The sequence below is a fragment of the Chiloscyllium plagiosum genome, unplaced genomic scaffold (genome assembly GCF_037043375.1).
Source record: "Chiloscyllium plagiosum isolate Xiang-an unplaced genomic scaffold, Cpla_swu_hap1 HiC_scaffold_3, whole genome shotgun sequence".
In the NCBI taxonomy this organism is placed as follows: domain Eukaryota; kingdom Metazoa; phylum Chordata; class Chondrichthyes; order Orectolobiformes; family Hemiscylliidae; genus Chiloscyllium; species Chiloscyllium plagiosum.
Genome location: NW_028270141.1, coordinates 155,857,932 through 155,877,121, shown reverse-complemented (window position 1 = coordinate 155,877,121; position 19,190 = coordinate 155,857,932). Strand labels below are relative to the sequence as shown.

The following is a 19,190-nucleotide window of genomic DNA, read 5'->3' as shown; positions in this document are numbered from 1 at the left end:
TCAGGCAATCCACGGGTCAGGAAAATGCCTGTAACACGCACCAACTGTGGCATCAGGCAATCCACGGGTCAGGAAAACGGTTATAACACACACCGACTGTAGCATCAGGCAATCTATGGATCAGGAAAACGCCTGTAACACACACTGACTGTGGCATCAGGCAATCTATGGATAAGGAAAACGCCTGTAACATGCACTGACTGTGGCATCAGGCAATCCACAGGTCAGGAAATTGCCTGTAACACGCACCGACTGTGGCATCCGGCAATCCACAGATAAGGAAAACGTCTGTAACACGCACCGACTGTGGCATCCGGCAATCTACGGATTAGGAAAACATCTGTAACGTCCACCGACTGTGGCATCAGACAATCCACGGGTCAGGAAAACACCTGTAACACGCACTGACTGTGGCATCCGGCTATCCATGGATAAGGAAGACGCCTGTAACTTGCACCGACTGTGGCATCAGGCAATCCACGGTCCAGGAAAACGCCTGTAATACACACTGACTGTGGCATCTGGCAATCCACGGGTCAGGAAAACACCGTAACACACACTGACTGTGGCATCAGGCAATCCACGGGTCAGGAAAACACCAGTAACATGCACCGACTGTGGCATCAGGCAATCCATGAGTCAGGAAAACGCCTGTAACACACACTGACTGTGGCATCAGGCAATCCACTGATCAGGAACATGCCTGTAACATGGACTGACTGTGGCATCCGGCAATCCACGGATAAGGAAAATGCCTGTAACACGGACTGACTGTGGCATCCGGCAATCCATGGATAAGGAAAACACCTGTAACATGGACTGACTGTGGCATCCGGCAATCCATGGGTCAGGAAAAGGCCTGTAACATGCAATGACTGTGGCACCCGGCAGTCCACGAGTCAGGAAAACGCCTGTAACATGCACTGACTGTGGCAACCGGCAATCCACGGGATCAGGCAATCCACGGGTCAGGAAAATGCCTGTAACACGCACCAACTGTGGCATCAGGCAATCCACGGGTCAGGAAAACGCCTGTAACACACACTGACTGTGGCATCAGGCAATCTATGGATAAGGAAAACGCCTGTAACATGCACTGACTGTGGCATCAGGCAATCCACAGGTCAGGAAATTGCCTGTAACACGCACCGACTGTGGCATCCGGCAATCCACAGATAAGGAAAACGTCTGTAACACGCACCGACTGTGGCATCCGGCAATCCACGGGACAGGAAAATGCCTGTAACATGGACTGACTGTAGCATCCGGCAATCCACGGATTAGGAAAACATCTGTAACGTGCACCGACTGTGGCATCAGACAATCCACGGGTCAGGAAAACACCTGTAACACGCACTGACTGTGGCATCCGGCTATCCATGGATAAGGAAGACGCCTGTAACTTGCACCGACTGTGGCATCAGGCAATCCACGGTCCAGGAAAACAACTGTAATACACACTGACTGTGGCATCTGGCAATCCACGGGTCAGGAAAACACCGTAACACACACTGACTGTGGCATCAGGCAATCCACGGGTCAGGAAAACACCAGTAACATGCACCGACTGTGGCATCAGGCAATCCATGAGTCAGGAAAACGCCTGTAACACACACTGACTGTGGCATCAGGCAATCCACGAGTCAGGAAAACGCCAGTAACATACACTGACTGTGGCACCCGGCAATCCACGGGTCAGGAAAACACCTGTAACACACACTGACTGTGGCATCAGGCAATCCACGGGTCAGGAAAACGCCTGTAACATGCACTGACTGTGGCACCCGGCAATCCACGAGTCAGGAAAACACCTGTAACATGCACTGACTGTGGCATCCGGCAATCCACGGGTCAGGAGAACGCCTGTAACATGCACTGACTGTGGCATCAGGCAATCCACGGGTCAGGAAAACGCCTGTAACATGCACTGATTGTGGCATCAGGCAATCCACGGGTCAGGAAAACACCTGTAACATGCACTGACTGTGGCATCAGGCAATCCACGGGTCAGGAAAACGCCTGTAACATGCACTGACTGTGGCACCCGACAATCCACGAGTCAGGAAAACGCCTGTAACATGCACTGACTGTGGCACCCGGCAATCCACGAGTCAGGAAAACACCTGTAACATGCACTGACTGTGGCATCCGGCAATCCACGGGTCAGGAAAACGCCTGTAACATGCACTGACTGTGGCATTAGGCAATCTACGGGTCAGGAAAACACCTATAACACACACTGACTGTGGCATCAGGCAATCCACGGGTCAGGAAAACGCCTGTAACATGCACTGACTGTGGCACCCGGCAATCCACGAGTCAGGAAAACGCCTGTAACATGCACTGACTGTGGCATCTGGCAATCCACGGGTCAGGAAAACACCTATAAAACACACTGACTGTGGCATCAGGCAATCCACGGGTCAGGAAAACGCCTGTAACATGCACTGACTGTGGCACCCAGCAATCCATGGGTCAGGAAAATGCCTGTAACATGCACTGACTGTGGCATCAGGCAATCCACAGGTCAGGAAATTGCCTGTAACACGCACCGACTGTGGCATCAGGCAATCCACAGATAAGGAAAACGCCTGTAACACGCACCGACTGTGGCATCCGGCAATCTACGGGTCAGGAAAATGCCTGTAACATGGACTGACTGTAGCATCCGGCAATCCACGGATTAGGAAAACATCTGTAACGTGCACCGACTGTGGCATCAGACAATCCACGGGTCAGGAAAACACCTGTAACACGCACTGACTGTGGCATCCGGCTATCCATGGATAAGGAAGACGCCTGTAACATGCACCAACTGTGGCATCAGGCAATCCACGGTCCAGGAAAACACCTGTAATACACACTGACTGTGGCATCTGGCAATTCACGGGTCAGGAAAACACCGTAACACACACTGACTGTGGCATCAGGCAATCCACGGGTCAGGAAAATGCCTGTAACATGCACCGACTGTGGCATCAGGCAATCCATGAGTCAGGAAAATGCCTGTAACACACACTGACTGTGGCATCAGGCAATCCACGAGTCAGGAAAACGCCAGTAACATACACTGACTGTGGCACCCGGCAATCCACGGGTCAGGAAAACACCTGTAACACACACTGACTGTGGCATCAGGCAATCCACGGGTCAGGAAAACGCCTGTAACATGCACTGACTGTGGCACCCGGCAATCCACGAGTCAGGAAAACACCTGTAACATGCACTGACTGTGGCGTCCGGCAATCCACAGGTCAGGAAAACGCCTGTAACATGCACTGACTGTGGCATTAGGCAATCTACGGGTCAGGAAAACGCCTGTAACATGCACTGATTGTGGCATCAGGCAATCCAGGGGTCAGGAAAACACCTGTAACATGCACTGACTGTGGCATCAGGCAATCCATGGGTCAGGAAAACGCCTGTAACATGCACTGACTGTGGCACCCGGCAATCCACGAGTCAGGAAAACACCTGTAACATGCACTGACTGTGGCACCCGGCAATCCACGAGTCAGGAAAACACCTGTAACATGCACTGACTGTGGCATCCGGCAATCCATGGGTCAGGAAAACGCCTGTAACATGCACTGACTGTGGTATTAGGCAATCTACGGGTCAGGAAAACACCTGTAACATGCACTGATTGTGGCATCTGGCAATCCACGGGTCAGGAAAACACCTATAACACACACTGACTGTGGCATCAGGCAATCCACGGGTCAGGAAAATGCCTGTAACATGCACTGACTGTGGCACCCGGCAATCCACGAGTCAGGAAAACACCTGTAACATGCACTGACTGTGGCACCCGGCAATATACGAGTCAGGAAAACACCTGTAACATGCACTGACTGTGGCATCCGGCAATCCACGGGTCAGGAAAACGCCTGTAACATGCACTGACTGTGGCATTAGGCAACCCACGGGTCAGGAAAACGCCTGTAACATGCACTGACTGTGGCACCCAGCAATCCACGAGTCAGGAAAACACCTGTAACATGCACTGACTGTGGCGTCCGGCAATCCACGGGTCAGGAAAACGCCTGTAACATGCACTGACTGTGGCATCCGGCAATCTACGGGTCAGGAAAACGCCTGTAACATGCACTGATTGTGGCATCAGGCAATCCAGGGGTCAGGAAAACACCTGTAACATGCACTGACTGTGGCATCAGGCAATCCACGGGTCAGGAAAACGCCTGTAACATGCACTGACTGTGGCACCCGGCAATCCACGAGTCAGGAAAACGCCTGTAACATGCACTGACTGTGGCACCCGGCAATCCAAGAGTCAGGAAAACACCTGTAACATGCACTGATTGTGGCATCTGGCAATCCACGGGTCAGGAAAACACCTATAACATGCACTGACTGTGGCATTAGGCAACCCACGGGTCAGGAAAACGCCTGTAACATGCACTGACTGTGGCACCCAGCAATCCACGAGTCAGGAAAACACCTGTAACATGCACTGACTGTGGCGTCCGGCAATCCACGGGTCAGGAAAACGCCTGTAACATGCACTGACTGTGGCATCCGGCAATCTACGGGTCAGGAAAACGCCTGTAACATGCACTGATTGTGGCATCAGGCAATCCAGGGGTCAGGAAAACACCTGTAACATGCACTGACTGTGGCATCAGGCAATCCACGGGTCAGGAAAACGCCTGTAACATGCACTGACTGTGGCACCCGGCAATCCACGAGTCAGGAAAACGCCTGTAACATGCACTGACTGTGGCACCCGGCAATCCAAGAGTCAGGAAAACACCTGTAACATGCACTGACTGTGGCATCCGGCAATCCACGGGTCAGGAAAACGCCTGTAACATGCACTGACTGTGGCATTAGGCAATCTACGGGTCAGGAAAACGCCTGTAACATGCACTGATTGTGGCATCTGGCAATCCACGGGTCAGGAAAACACCTATAACACACACTGACTGTGGCATCAGGCAATCCACGGGTCAGGAAAACGCCTGTAACATGCATTGACTGTGGCACCCGGCAATCCATGGGTCAGGAAAACGCCTGTAACATGCACTGACTGTGGCACCCGGCAATCCACGAGTCAGGAAAACACCTGTAACATGCACTGACTATGGCATTAGGCAATCCACGGGTCAGGAAAACACCTGTAACATGCACTGACTGTGGCATCAGGCAATCCACGGGTCAGGAAACGCCTGTAACATGCACTGACTGTGGCATCAGGCAATCCATGGATAAGGAAAACACCTGTAACATGCACTGACTGTGGCATCCGGCCATCCATGGGTCAGGAAAACGCCTGTCACATGCAATGACTGTGGCACCCGGCAGTCCACGAGTCAGGAAAACGCCTGTAACATGCACTGACTGTGGCACCCGGCAATCCACGGGTTCAGGCAATCCACGGGTCAGGAAATTGCCTGTAACACGCACCAACTGTGGCATCAGGCATTCCACGGGTCAGGAAAACGGTTATAACACTCACCGACTGTAGCATCAGGCAATCTACGGATCAGGAAAATGCCTGTAACACACACTGACTGTGGCATCAGGCAATCTATGGAGAAGGAAAACACCTGTAACATGCACTGACTGTGGCATCAGGCAATCCACAGGTCAGGAAATTGCCTGTAACACGCACCGACTGTGGCATCCGGCAATCCACAGATAAGGAAAACACCTGTAACATGCACTGACTGTGGCATCCGGCAATCCACGGGTCAGGTAAACTCCTGTAACACGCACTTACTGTGGCACCCGGCAATCCACGGCATCAGGCAATCCACGGGTCAGGAAAACCCCTGTGACACGCACTGACTGTGGCATCCGGCTATCCATGGATAAGGAAGACGCCTGTAACATGCACCGACTGTGGCATCAAGCAATCCACGGTCCAGGAAAACACCTATCTGTTACCCAGCGAGTGTTTGGTAACACACAATGGACCAAGCTGGCTGTTTCCAAAAGATTCTGGAGCTGGCTGAACTTGATCAGCTCCATTCAACTTTGGCAGCTCTGTGCATAACATTGAACACAGTGTCCTCATGTAGACAAATCTCCATCTTCACAGAAAGGCTACTCTCCAAGACATGCTGGGGTACAGCCACTGTAACTCAACATAACAGATTTGGAACAGATCTGGCAATTCAGAACTGGTCAATGATGAGGTACGATGGATGGTCAGAAGCAGAGAATTGTATTTACTCATAATCTGCAACCTCTTGGCCTGGCATATACTGTACTGTACACTACCATTGCCATCAAGACAGGGCACTCAATGAAGAGGGCAGGACCACCTGGCATACCTGGTCAGGGATAGCGGAGGGAACTTGTGTGTGGAGTGGGGGCAGATAGGGGAAGCCCTAAATCAGTTTTTTGCTTCAGTTTTCACTAAGGAAAGGGCCCTTGTTGTGAATGTGAACTTTGAGGAGCTGGGATACGAGCTTGAACAGATCGAGATCGATGAAGTTGATGTGCTGGAAATTTTGGCAAACATGAAGATTGATCAGTCCCCAGGGCCAGACCAGATTTATCCTAGGCTGGTCCCGGAAGAGAGAAAGGAGCATGCTAAGTCACTGGAGAACATATTTGCTTCCTCACTCTCCACAGGAGTCGTACCAGAGGATTGGAAGGAGGCGAATGTTGTTCCTCTTTTCAAGAAAGGGAATAGGGAAATCGCTGGCAATTACAGACCAATCAGTCTTCCGTCTGTGGTCAGCAAAGGTTTGGAAAGAATTCTGAGGGATAGGATTTATGACTATTTGGCAAAGCATAATGTGACTAAAGGCAGTCAGCATGGCTTTGTGAGGGGCAGGTCATGCCTCACAAATCCTATTGAGTTCCTTGAGGAGGTGACGAAACAGGTCGATGACAGTCGAGCAGTGGATGTGGTGTATATGGACTTCAGCAAGGCATTTGATAAGGTTCCCCATGGTAGGCTCATTCATAAAGTCAGGAGGCATGGGATACAGGGAGATTTGACTATCTGGATTCAGAATTGGTTGGCTGACAGAAGGCAGAGAGTGGTTGTAGATGGAAAGTATTCAGACTGGAGGTCAGTGGTGAGTGGGGTCCCGTAGGGCTTTGTTCTTGGGCCTCTGCTCTTTGCAGTTTTTATAAATGACTTGGATGAGGAGGTTGAGGGTGGGTTAGTAAATTTGCAGATGACACAAAAGTTGGAGGTGCCGTTGACAGTATAGAGGGCTGTTGTAGGCTGCAGCGCGACATAGACAGGATGCAGAGCTGGGCTGAGAAATGGCAGATGGAGTTCAACCTGGATAAATGTGAAGTGATGCATTTTGGAAGGTCGAACTCGAATGCTGAATATAGGATTAAAGACAGGATTCTTGGCAGTGTGGAGGAACAGAGGGATCTGGGTGTGCAAGTACATGGATCCCTCAAAGTTGCCACCCAAGTGGATAGGATTGTTAAGAAAGCATATGGTGTTTTGGCTTTCATTAACAGTGGGATCAAGTTTAAGAGCCGCAAGGTTTTGCTGCAGCTCTACAAGTCCCTGGTGAGACCACACTTGGAATATTGTGTCCAGTTCTGGTCGCCCGACTATAGGAAAGATACAGAGGCTTTGGAGAGGGTGCAAAGAAGGTTTACCAGGATTCTGCCTTATGGAGGGCTTGTCTTACGAAGAGAGGTTGACTAAGCTCGGATTTTTCTCTGTGGAGAGAATGAGGAAGAGAGGTGACCTGATCGAGGTGTACAGGATAATGAGAGGAATAGATAGAGTCAATAGCCAGAGACTTTTCCCCAGGGCAGAATTGACTGGTACGAGGGGTCATAGTTTGAAGATATTATGAGGAAGGTATAAAGGAGACGTCAGAGGTAGGTTTTTTACACAGAGAGATGTGAATGTGTGGAACGCGTTGCTAGCGGTGGTGGTGGAAGCAGAGTCATTGGGGACATTTAAGCGACTGCTGGACATGCACATGGATAGCGGTGAGTTGAGAGATGCGTAGGTTAGGTTATTGTATTTTAGGTTAGGATTAATCCTTGGCCCAACATAATGGGCCGAATGGCCTGTTCTGTGCTGTACCATTAGAACATAGAACAGTACAGCACAGAACAGGCCCTTCAGCCCACGATGTTGTGCCAACCATTGATCCTCATGTATGCACCCTCAAATATCTGTGACCATATGCATGTCCAGCAGTCTCTTAAATGTCCCCAATGACCTTGCTTCCACAACTGCTGCTGGCAACGCATTCCATGCTCTCTCAACTCTGTGTAAAGAACCCGCCTCTGACATCCCCTCTATACTTTCCTCCAACCAGCTTAAAACTATGACCCCTCATGTTAGCCATTTCTGTCCTGGGAAATAGTCTCTGGCTATCGACTCTATCTATGCCTCTCATTATCTTGTATACCTCAATTAGGTCCCCTCTCCTCCTCCTTTTCTCCAATGAAAAAAGTCCGAGCTCAGTCAACCTCTCTTCATAAGATAAGCCCTCCAGTCCAGGCAGCATCCTGATAAACCTCCTCTGAACCCACTCCAAAGCATCCACATCTTTCCTATAATAGGGCGACCAGAACTGGACGCAGTATTCCAAGTGCGGTCTAACCAAAGTTTTATAGAGCTGCAACAAGATCTCACGACTCTTAAACTCAATCCCCCTGTTAATGAAAGCCAAAACACCATATGCTTTCTTAACAACCCTGTCCACTTAGGTGGCCATTTTAAGGGATCTATGTACCTGCACACCAAGATCCCTCTGTTCCTCCGCACTACCAAGAATCCTATCCTTAATCCTGTACTCAGCTTTCAAATTCGATCTTCCAAAATGCATCACCTCGCATTTATCCAGGTTGAACGCCATCTGTCACCTCTCAGCCCATCTCTGCATCCTGTCAATGTCCCGCTGCAGCCTACAACAGCTCTCTATACTGTCAACAAACACCTCCAACCTTTGTGTCATCTGCAAACTTGCTGACCCATCCTTCAATCCCCTTATCCAAGTCATTAATAAAAATTACAAACAGTAGAGGCCCAAGGACAGAGCCCTGTGGAACACCACTCACCACAGACTTCCAGGCAAAATATTTTCCTTCTACTACCACTCGCTGTCTTCTGTTGGCCAGCCAGTTCTGTATCCAGACAGCTATGTTCCCCTCTATCCCATTCCTCCTGACCTTCTGAATGAGCCTACCATGGGGAACCTTATCAAATGCCTTGCTCAAGTCCATATATACCACATCCACAGCTCGACCCTCATCAACTTTTCTAGTCACATCCTCAAAGAACTCGATAAGGTTTGTGAGGCATGACCTGCCCCTCACAAAGCCGTGTTGACTGCATTTAATCAAGCCATGCTCTTTCAGATGGTCATAAATCCTATCCCTCAGAATCCTTTCTAACACCTTGCAGACGACAGACGTGAGACTTACTGGTCTATAATTGCCAGGGATTTCCCTATTTCCTTTCTTGAAGAGAGGAATTACATTTGCCTCTCTCCAGTCCTCAGGTACAACTCCAGTGGAGAGCGAGGATGTAAAGATCTTCGCAAGTGGTGAAGCAATCGCATTTCTCATTTCCCAAAGCAGCTGAGGACAAATCTGGTCCGGGCCTGGCGACTTGTCAATCTTAATGTTTGACAAAATTTTCAGCACATCAGCTTCCTCTATCTCTATCCATTCCAGCATGCACACCTGCTCTTCAAAGGTTTCATTCACGACAAAGTTTGTTTCTTTCGTAAAGACAGAAGCAAAAAACTCATTTAGGGCTTCCCCTACCTCCTCAGACTCCACACACAAGTTCCCTATGCTATCCCTGATTGGCCCTACTCTTTCTTTGACCATTCTCTTATTCCTCACATAAGTGTAAAATGCTTTTGTGTTCTCCCTAATCCGTTCTGCCAAGCCTTTCTCGTGCCCCCTCCTGGCTCTCCTCAGACCATTTTTGAGCTCCTTCCTCGCCTGCCTGTAATCCTCTAGAGCTGAGCTTGACCCTAGCTTCCTCCACCTTATGTAAGCTATCTTCTTCCTTTTGATGAGAAGCTCCACTGCTCTCGTCATCCAAGGTTCCTTTATCTTATCCCTTCTTGCCTGTCTCAGAGGGACATATTTATTCATCACACCCAACAACTGTTCCTTAAACAGTCTCCACATGTCTGTAGTGCCTTTACCATGGAATAATTGCTCCCAGTTCATGCTTCTTAACTCATGTCTAATCGCATCATAGTTTCCTCTTCCCCAATTAAACATCCTCCCATTTTGCCTAATTCTCTCCTTCTCCATAGCTATGTAGAATGTGAGGCAGTTGTGGTCACTATCACCAAAATGCTCACCCACCACAAGATCTGATACCTTTCCCGGCTCGTTTCCGAGCACCAAGTCTAAGATGGCCTCTCCCCTCGTTGGCATGTCAATGTACTGAGTTAGGAAACCCTCCTGAACACACCTTACAAAAACAGCTCCATTCAAATCTTCTGCTCGAAGGAGGCTCCAATCAATAGGGTAGGAATAGGTCCAGTCAAGGATAGTAGTGGGAAGTTGTGTGTGGAGGCGGAAGAGATTGGGGAGACACTGAATGAATACTTTTCTTCAGTATTTACTCAGGAACAGGGCATTGTCGTCGATGTGAATACTGAGTCACAAATAAGTAGAATGGATGGCTTTGAGGTATGTAGAGAAGAGGTGTTGGAAATCCTGGAAAAGGTGAAAATAGATAAGTCCCCTGGGCCTGATGGCATTTATCCTAGGATTCTCTGGGAAGCAAGGGAGGAGATTGCAGAGCCATTGGCCTTGATTTTTATGTCCTCGTTGTCTACAGGAGTAGTGCCAGAAGACTGGAGGATAGCAAATGTGGTTCCCTTGTTCAAAAAGGGGAGTAGGGATAACCCTAGTAACTATAGGCCGGTGAGTCTCACTTCTGTTGTGGGCAAAGTCTTAGAGAGAATTGTAAGGGATAGGATTTATGCACATCTGGATAGGAATAATGTGATCAAGGATAGTCAGCATGGTTTTGTGAAGGGCAGGTCGTGCCTCACAAACCTTATTGAATTCTTTGAAAAGGTGACGAAGGAGGTTGATGAGGGGAAAGCGGTAGATGTGGTATATATGGATTTTAGTAAGGCGTTTGATAAGGTTCCCCATGGTAGGCTACTGCAGAAAATACAGAGATATGGCATTGAGGGAGAGTTGGAGGTTTGGATTAGGAATTGGCTGGATGGAAGAAGACAGAGGGTAGTAGTTGATGGCAAAGTTTCTTCATGGAGTGCTGTCACTAGCGGTGTTCCGCAAGGATCTGTTTTGGGACCATTGCTGTTTGTCATTTTTATAAATGACCTGGAAGAGGGGTTAGAAGGTTGGGTGAGCAAGTTTGCGGATGATACGAAAGTGGGAGGAGTTGTTGACAGTGAGGAAGGATGTGGCAGGTTACAGCAGGATATAGAGAAGCTGCAGAGCTGGGCAGAAAGGTGGCAAATGGAATTCAATGTAGCTAAGTGTGAGGTGATTCACTTTGGGAAGAATAACAAAAAGATGGGGTACTGGGCTAATGGTCGGATACTTGGTAGTGTGGATGAGCAGAGGGATCTTGGTGTCCATGTACACAGATCTCTGAAAGTTGCCACCCAGGTAAATAGTGCGGTGAGGAAGGCATATGGCGTACTGGCTTTTATTGGTAGAGGAATTGAGTTCCGGAGTCCTGAGGTCATGATGCAGTTGTATAAGACTCTGGTGCGGCCGCATCTGGAATATTGTGTGCAGTTTTGGTCGCCATACTATAGGAAGGATGTGGAGGCACTGGAACGGGTGCAGAGGAGGTTTACCAGGATGTTGGCTGGTATGGAAGGAAGATCGTATGAGGAAAGACTGAGACACTTGGGGCTGTTTTCATTAGAGAAAAGAAGGTTTAGGGGTGACTTGATTGAGGTGTACAAGATGATTAGGGGGTTAGATAGGGTTGACAGTGTGAACCTTTTCCCGCGTATGGAGTCGGGTATTACAAGGGGGCATAGCTTTAAATTAAGGGGGGGTAGATATAGGACTGAAGTTAGGGGTAGGTTCTTCACTCAGCGAGTCGTAAGTTCATGGAATGCCCTGCCAGTAGCAGTGGTGGACTCTCCCTCTTTATGGGCATTTAAGCGGGCATTGGATGGGTATATGGAGGATAGTGGGTTAGTATAGGTTAGGTGGGCTTGGATCGGCGCAACATCGAGGGCCAAAGGGCCTGTACTGCGCTGTATTCTTCTATGTTCTATGTTCTATGTTCTAATATTGGGAAAATTAAAGTCACCCATTACAACAACCGTATACATTCACACTTTTCCAAAATCTGCCGACCTATGCTTTCTTCCATCTCCCTGCTGCTATTGGGGGGCCTGTAGTAAACCCCTAACGAGGTGACTGCTCCCTTGCTGTTCCTAATTTCCATCCATACTGACTCGGTCGGCAGATCTTCCTCGACAATGAAAGCTTCTGTAGCTGTGACACCCTCTCTGATTAGCAGTGCTCCACCCCCTCCTCTTTCCCCCCCCCCCCCCCCCACCCTATTCTTTTTAAATGCTCTAAACCCTGGAACATCGAGCAACCATATGTTCTCTTTGCCTGAAAGTGAGCTGTCAACCCAGTGACGGATGATTACAGCTAAAAGATGAATAGTACTGAAGAGAGAGAGCTAAGCCATCTCAGAACCCAACAGATTACACTCAACAATCCTGCCACATCCAGTGCATGGTATTGGACAATTTCACAACAAGCCTAGCACGTTAATGGAAAGGATAAGGCTGAAACATTTGCAGCTACCTTCAGCTAGAATTGTTGAGTGGCCTCCTCCTCAATTACAGAAACCAGTCTTCAGCAAATTCAATACACTCCGCATGGTAGCAAGCAATAGCTGGAGGCACTGGATACTGCAAAGGCCGCTGACATTGTTAGGTTTGATTTATTATTGTCACGTGTACTGAGATACAGTGAAAGTTTGTTATGCGTGCTAACCAGACAAATCATACCTTGCATAAGTTCATCAGGGTAATAAAACAGAATGCAGAATATAGTGTTATAGCTCCAGAGAAAATGCAGAGGAAGATTAATATATGAGGGAGATGAGTTTTGTTGGAATCATGATGTTGAAGGCAGAGTGAAAGTCAATGAGTGGGAGTTTGACGTTGGTGACCTTGTTTTTTCAGATGTTTAAGTGATGAGTGTAGGGTCAGAGAGATGACATTGACTGTGGATCTGGAGCTGATATGAGCTGTTATTAACCTCTGGAAGGACTGGCATTGGGATGATGGTGATCTCCTGGAAGCAGTTGGGAGCCTCACATTGCAGTAAGGAGTGATCCAGTTGGTCTGTGTAGGATCAGAGTGCTGAGCCAGGGATTCTGTCTGAGCCAGTCACGGACTGTGGACTCACCCTCAAGAAGCCTGGGCCACTGACTGAGGGGTTGGGACAGCCAAGGTTCCCAAGACTGGTGACATCATCTCCCTGACCATGGTTTGTCCATGGTTTCCAGTCGGGGAACACTCAGTCTAACCTTTTGGCACACTGTCCTCTGCACACTTACTGATGAAGTCTGTGACGATAGTGGCATACTCATTGAGGTTGGCCGCTGGGTTTTTGACAATGGACCAATCCGCCGACTCCAAGCAGTCACATAGGAGCTCAACCATGAGCTCAAACCAGCACTGCGTGTCTTTCTGCAGCAGATCTTCATGCTGGTAAGGCAGGAGAAGGAGCATAGCCTCACGGGCTGATTTACCAAATTATAATCTGGCAATTGCACTTAAAGTTTGTGCTCTCAACCTGCCAGTCCATGAGCCAAACTTTGCCAGTACAGCTACAACACTGACATTGACTGAAAACCGTGGAAAATTGCCCAGGTATGTCCTGTACTTAAAATCAGAACAAATCCAACCCAGCCAATTACTGCCCCATCGGTCTACTCTCGATGATCAGTAAAGTGGTGGAAGATGTTATCCACAGTGCTCTCACGCAGCACCTGCTCAGCAGTAACCTGCTCAGTGACGCCCAGTTTGGGTTCCACCAGGGCCAGCTCCTGACCTCATTACAGCCCTGGGTCAAACACGGGCACAAGTGAGGTGAAGAGGTCACTCCTTTACATTGAGGGAGCATTTGATCTGACTTTGGCATCAAGGAACTCAAGCAAATGTGGAGTCAGTGGGAATCAGGAAAAACTGTCTAGTGATTGGGATCAAACTGGTCCAAAGGTAGGCAGTTGGGATTGTTGGAAGTCAGTTATCTCAGCTCCAGAACATCTCTGCAGGAGTCTCTCAGGGCAATGTCCTCGGCCCAACCATCTTCAGCTGCTTCATCAATGACCTTCCCACCGTCAGAAGGTCAGAATGGGGATGTTCACCGATGATTGCACAGTGTTCAGCATCATTCACAACTCCTCAGATCCTGAAGCGGTCCATGTCCAAATGAAATTAGACCTGGACGACATTCAGGTTTGGCTGCTAAGTGCCAAGAGATATCCGTGCCACCCAAACATCAGGTAATGACCATCTCCAACAAGAAAACATCTCACCATGGCAATACTGAGTCCTTCACAGTCAACATGCTGTGGGTTGCTGTTGACCAGAAACTGAATAAGACCCACTATGTTAACATGGTGGCTACAAGAGCAGAGGCTGAATGAAACAATCCACCACCTGATTCCACTGTCTGTAAGAGTCGAGTCTGGAGTGTGATGGAAGACTCCCCATTTACCTGCAGCTCCCAGATCAGTCAGGAAGCTTGATCCCATTCAGTTCACTTGATTGGTGTCCCATCTACCACCTTGTCCATCAGCAATACCTGTAGCAGTGTGTTCCATTTACAAGCTGTGACAACTCCCCAAGGCTTCTTAGCCAGCACCTTCCAAACTATCTACAAGGGCCAGGGCGGCAGATACATGGGACCACCACTACCTGCAATTTGCCCTCCAAGCCACTCCCCATCCTGACTCGGAAATGTATTGCCATTCCTTCACTGTCACTGGGTCAAAGTCCTGGAATCCCCTTGCTCTAAACCTGTGGGTCAAGTAGGCAGCACATCACCATCTTCTCAAGGGCACTTGGAATTGAGCAATAAATGCTGGCCCAGCCAGCAATGCCCAAGAGCCCAGGATGAGTGAAGGAACTCTGCCAGCCCTATCTGGTCTGAACCACATGCCACTTGAGACCCACAGCGATGTGGTTGGCTCTGAATGACCATCCACATCCCAAGGAACTGAAGTAAGAGCGCCCCCTGGTGATTGTAGCAAGGCTCGGATCTGACCACCTGCAAATGAAGGTGTGTATAGGGTGACATGATAAGGAGGGATATTTGGGTCAAGGTGAGTTGTTTTGAAAAAATACACATGGACTCATTTCTTCAACCAAAGAGTGGTGAGCCTGTGGAATTCATTACCACAGGAAGTAGCTGATGCCGAAACATTGTATTCAATGTATTCAAGAGATGGCTAGATATACTACTAGGGGTAAATGGGATCAAAGGTTATGGAGAGAAAGTAGGATGAGGCTATTGAGTTGGATAACCAGCCATGGTTGTGATGAATGGCAGAGCGGGCTAGAAGGGCCAAATGGCCTTCCCCTGCTCCCATCTTTGAGATTTATGTGTTCTTGCTTTTCCAATGTAAGAGCAAATGAACCTGTCAGATCCTTTAATCATCTTCATCTTTTCGATAGTCCCTTGAATTGAGTAGCATGCTGGCTCCAGATCCCATGGCCTGACACGATGGATGGAGTGATTGACTGTTACACTGGAGCTGGTGTTGTGTGGTGGCTGATCAGAGCCACTCCTTCTCACCACCTGCTGTGGGCCAATTGGAAAGGTTTGGAGGTTGATAATCGGCCACATGATGACACACCATCACACAACTCACACAACACCAGGTTTAATTGGAAGCACACCAGCTTTCGGAGCGCCGCTCCTTCATCAGGGGGTTGTCACCATCTGTGGCCATCTCATTGTCACGCTCCTGCCTGTACTCGCAGCCTTCTATCACCCGCTCAGTTGGATCAGTGTCCTCAGCCTTGTCACTGTGGGGAACATACGCTGCAGTTTGCCTCCGGTCCACATAACTTTCTCTTTTATTTGCAGATTCTGTGTATTGATGAAGCAACAGCCAGCGTGGACCAGAAAACAGACCAACTGCTGCAGAAGACTATACAAGAACAATTCGCAGGCAAAACAGTTCTGACAATAGCCCACAGGTAACTCCTTCACAACAATAGGAAGAGATTGGTGGAAGGGGTGGCAGATTAGTGAGAGAACAAGGGGGTGGACATTGATTGATTTCTTGTCACTTGGACCGAAGGACAGTGAAAAGCTTTGTTTACAAGCAGTACAGGGCAGACCATGGTGAGCAGGGACATAGAGATCAAAAGCTTTACGCAGAGGCAGGTCACATTGCTCACAGTGTACACGAAAGATCATTTGAGGCTTGAGACTGCATTCATCAGTCTAATAACAGCCGGGAAGAGGCTTTCCCAAACCTGCTGGTGAGTGCGTTGAGGTTTCGGTATCTTCTGCCTGATGGAGGAGATTGTTGAAGATCATTACCGGGGTGGGAGGGGCCTTTGATGACGTGGCAGCGTTTCCACAGCAACGAGCCATGTAGATGGAGTTCAGGGATGGGAGGTTGCCTTCCAGAATGGGCTGGACGGCGCACACCACACTCTGTAGATTCATACGGGGGGGGGGGGAGAAGGTGGGGGAGTGGGGGGAGCGCGGGAGTGGGGGTGGTGGGTGGGCAGAAGGTGGGGGAGTGGGGGTGGGGTGGTGGGAGGAGAGGAGGTGGGGGAGAGGGGGGCAGGGGAGAGGGCGTGGTGGAGCAGGGGAATGGGGGGGTGGAATGGGGGCATGGGCAGGGGAAGGGGAAGAGGGGGGCGATGGAATGGGGGGATAGGCGGGGGAATGGGGAGAGGAGGCAGTGGAGCGGGAGAACGGGGGGAGAGGGGGGCTGTGGAGCGGGGAAACTGGGGATGGGGGTAGTGGGGGGAATGGGGGAGAGGGGGGAAGGCGAGAGGGGGTGTGGAGCAGGGAGTTTGGGGGCGAGGGTGAGGGGAGACGAGGTGGGGGACTCCGGCGGTGGGGAGTGTGGGGGCTACAAGGGGAGTGGAGGCGGGACAGTGGGTGGAGATAGGAGGCGGGGCAGTGAGGGGGAGAGAGGAGGCGGGGCAGTGAGGGGGAGAGAGGAGGCGGGGTAGTGAGGGGGAGAGAGGAAGTGGGGCAGTGAGGGGGAGGGAGGAGGCGGGGCAGTGGGAGGGAGAGAGGAGGCGGGTGTGTGGGAGGGAGAGAGGAGGCGGGGCAGTGGGAGGGAGAGAGGAGGCGGGGCAGTGAGGGGGAGAGAGGAGGCGGGGCAGTGGGAGGGAGAGAGGAGGCGGGTGTGTGGGAGGGAGAGAGGAGGCGGGGCAGTGGGAGGGAGAGAGGAGGCGGGGCAGTGAGGGGGAGAGAGGAGGCGGGGCAGTGGGAGGGAGAGAGGAGGCGGGGCAGTGGGAGGGAGAGAGGAGGCGGGGCAGTGGGAGGGAGAGAGGAGGCGGGGCAGTGAGGGGGAGAGAGGAGGCGGGGCAGTGAGGGGGAGAGAGGATGCGGGGCAGTGGGGGAGAGAGGAGGCGGGGCAGTGGGGGGAGAGAGGAGGCGGGGCAGTGAGGGGGAGGGAGGAGGTGGGGCAGTGGGGGGTAAAGAGGAGGCGGGGTAGTGAGGGGGAGAGAGGAGGCGGGGCAGTGAGGGGGAGAGAGGAGGCGGGGCAGTGGGGGGAGGGAGGAGGTGGGGCAGTGGGGGGTAAAGAGGAGGCGGGGTAGTGAGGGGGAGAGAGGAGGCGGGGCAGTGGGAGGGAGAGAGGAGGCGGGGCAGTGGGAGGGAGAGAGGAGGCGGGGCAGTGAGGGGGAGAGAGGAGGTGGGGCAGTGAGGGGAGAGAAGAGGTGGGGCAGTGAGGGGGAGAGAGGAGGCGGGGCAGTGAGGGGGAGAGAGGAGGCGGGGCAGTGGGAGGGAGAGAGGAGGCGGGGCAGTGAGGGGGAGAGAGCAGGCGGGGCAGTGAGGGGGAGAGAGGAGGCGGGGCAGTGAGGGGGAGAGAGGAGGCGGGGCAGTGGGGGGTAAAGAGGAGGCGGGGTAGTGAGGGGGAGAGAGGAGGCGGGGCAGTGAGGGGGAGAGAGGAGGCGGGGCAGTGGGGGGAGGGAGGAGGTGGGGCAGTGGGGGGTAAAGAGGAGGCGGGGTAGTGAGGGGGAGAGAGGAGGCGGGGCAGTGGGAGGGAGAGAGGAGGCGGGGCAGTGAGGGGGAGAGAGGAGGCGGGGCAGTGAGGGGGAGAGAGGAGGTGGGGCAGTGAGGGGAGAGAAGAGGTGGGGCAGTGAGGGGGAGAGAGGAGGCGGGGCAGTGAGGGGGAGAGAGGAGGCGGGGCAGTGGGAGGGAGAGAGGAGGCGGGGCAGTGAGGGGGAGAGAGGAGGCGGGGCAGTGAGGGGGAGAGAGGAGGCGGGGCAGTGAGGGGGAGAGAGGAGGCGGGGCAGTGAGGGGGAGAGAGGAGGCGGGGCTGTGGGGGGTAAAGAGGAGGCGGGGTAGTGAGGGGGAGAGAGGAGGCGGGGCAGTGAGGGGGAGAGAGGAGGCGGGGCAGTGGGGGGAGGGAGGAGGTGGGGCAGTGGGGGGTAAAGAGGAGGCGGGGTAGTGAGGGCTAGAGAGGAGGCGGGGCAGTGGGAGGGAGAGAGGAGGCGGGGCAGTGAGGGGGAGAGAGGAGGCGGGGCAGTGAGGGGAAGAGAGGAGGCGGGGCAGTGAGGGGGAGAGAGGAGGTGGTGCAGTGAGGGGGAGAGAGGAGGCGGGGCAGTGAGGGGGAGAGAGCAGGTGGGGCAGTGAGGGGGAGAGAGGAGGTGGGGCAGTGATGGAGAGAGGAGGCGGGGCAGTGAGTGGGAGAGAGGTGGCGGAGCAGTGAGGGGGAGAGGAGGCGGGGCAGTGAGGGGGAGAGAGGAGGTGGGGCAGTGATGGAGAGAGGAGGCGGGGCAGTGAGTGGGAGAGAGGTGGCGGAGCAGTGAGGGGGAGAGGAGGCGGGGCAGTGAGGGGGAGAGAGGAGGTGGGGCAGTGATGGAGAGAGGAGGTGGGGCAGTGAGGGGGAGTGGAGGCGGGGCAGTGAGGGGGAGAGGAGGCAGGGCAGTGAGGGGGAGAGAGGAGGCGGGGCAGTGGGAGGGAGAGGAGGTGGGGCAGTGATGGGGAGAGAGGAGGCGGGGCAGTGAGGGGGAGAGAGGAGGTGGGGCAGT

General features: G+C 51.9%; 1 protein-coding gene across 1 annotated transcript in view; it reads left to right on the top strand.

Moving 5' to 3' along the window:
- Positions 1 to 16,230, top strand: part of abcc10 (ATP binding cassette subfamily C member 10) — a 282,813-nt gene extending 266,583 nt beyond the window's left edge. Inside the window, exon 21 of the mRNA XM_087984478.1 lies at positions 16,051 to 16,230. Within this exon, the coding sequence (XP_087840604.1) occupies positions 16,051 to 16,167 (117 nt within the window). The 3' untranslated portion in view covers positions 16,168 to 16,230. The remainder of the gene's footprint in view (positions 1 to 16,050) is intronic.
- Positions 16,231 to 19,190: the final 2,960 nt, after the last annotated feature.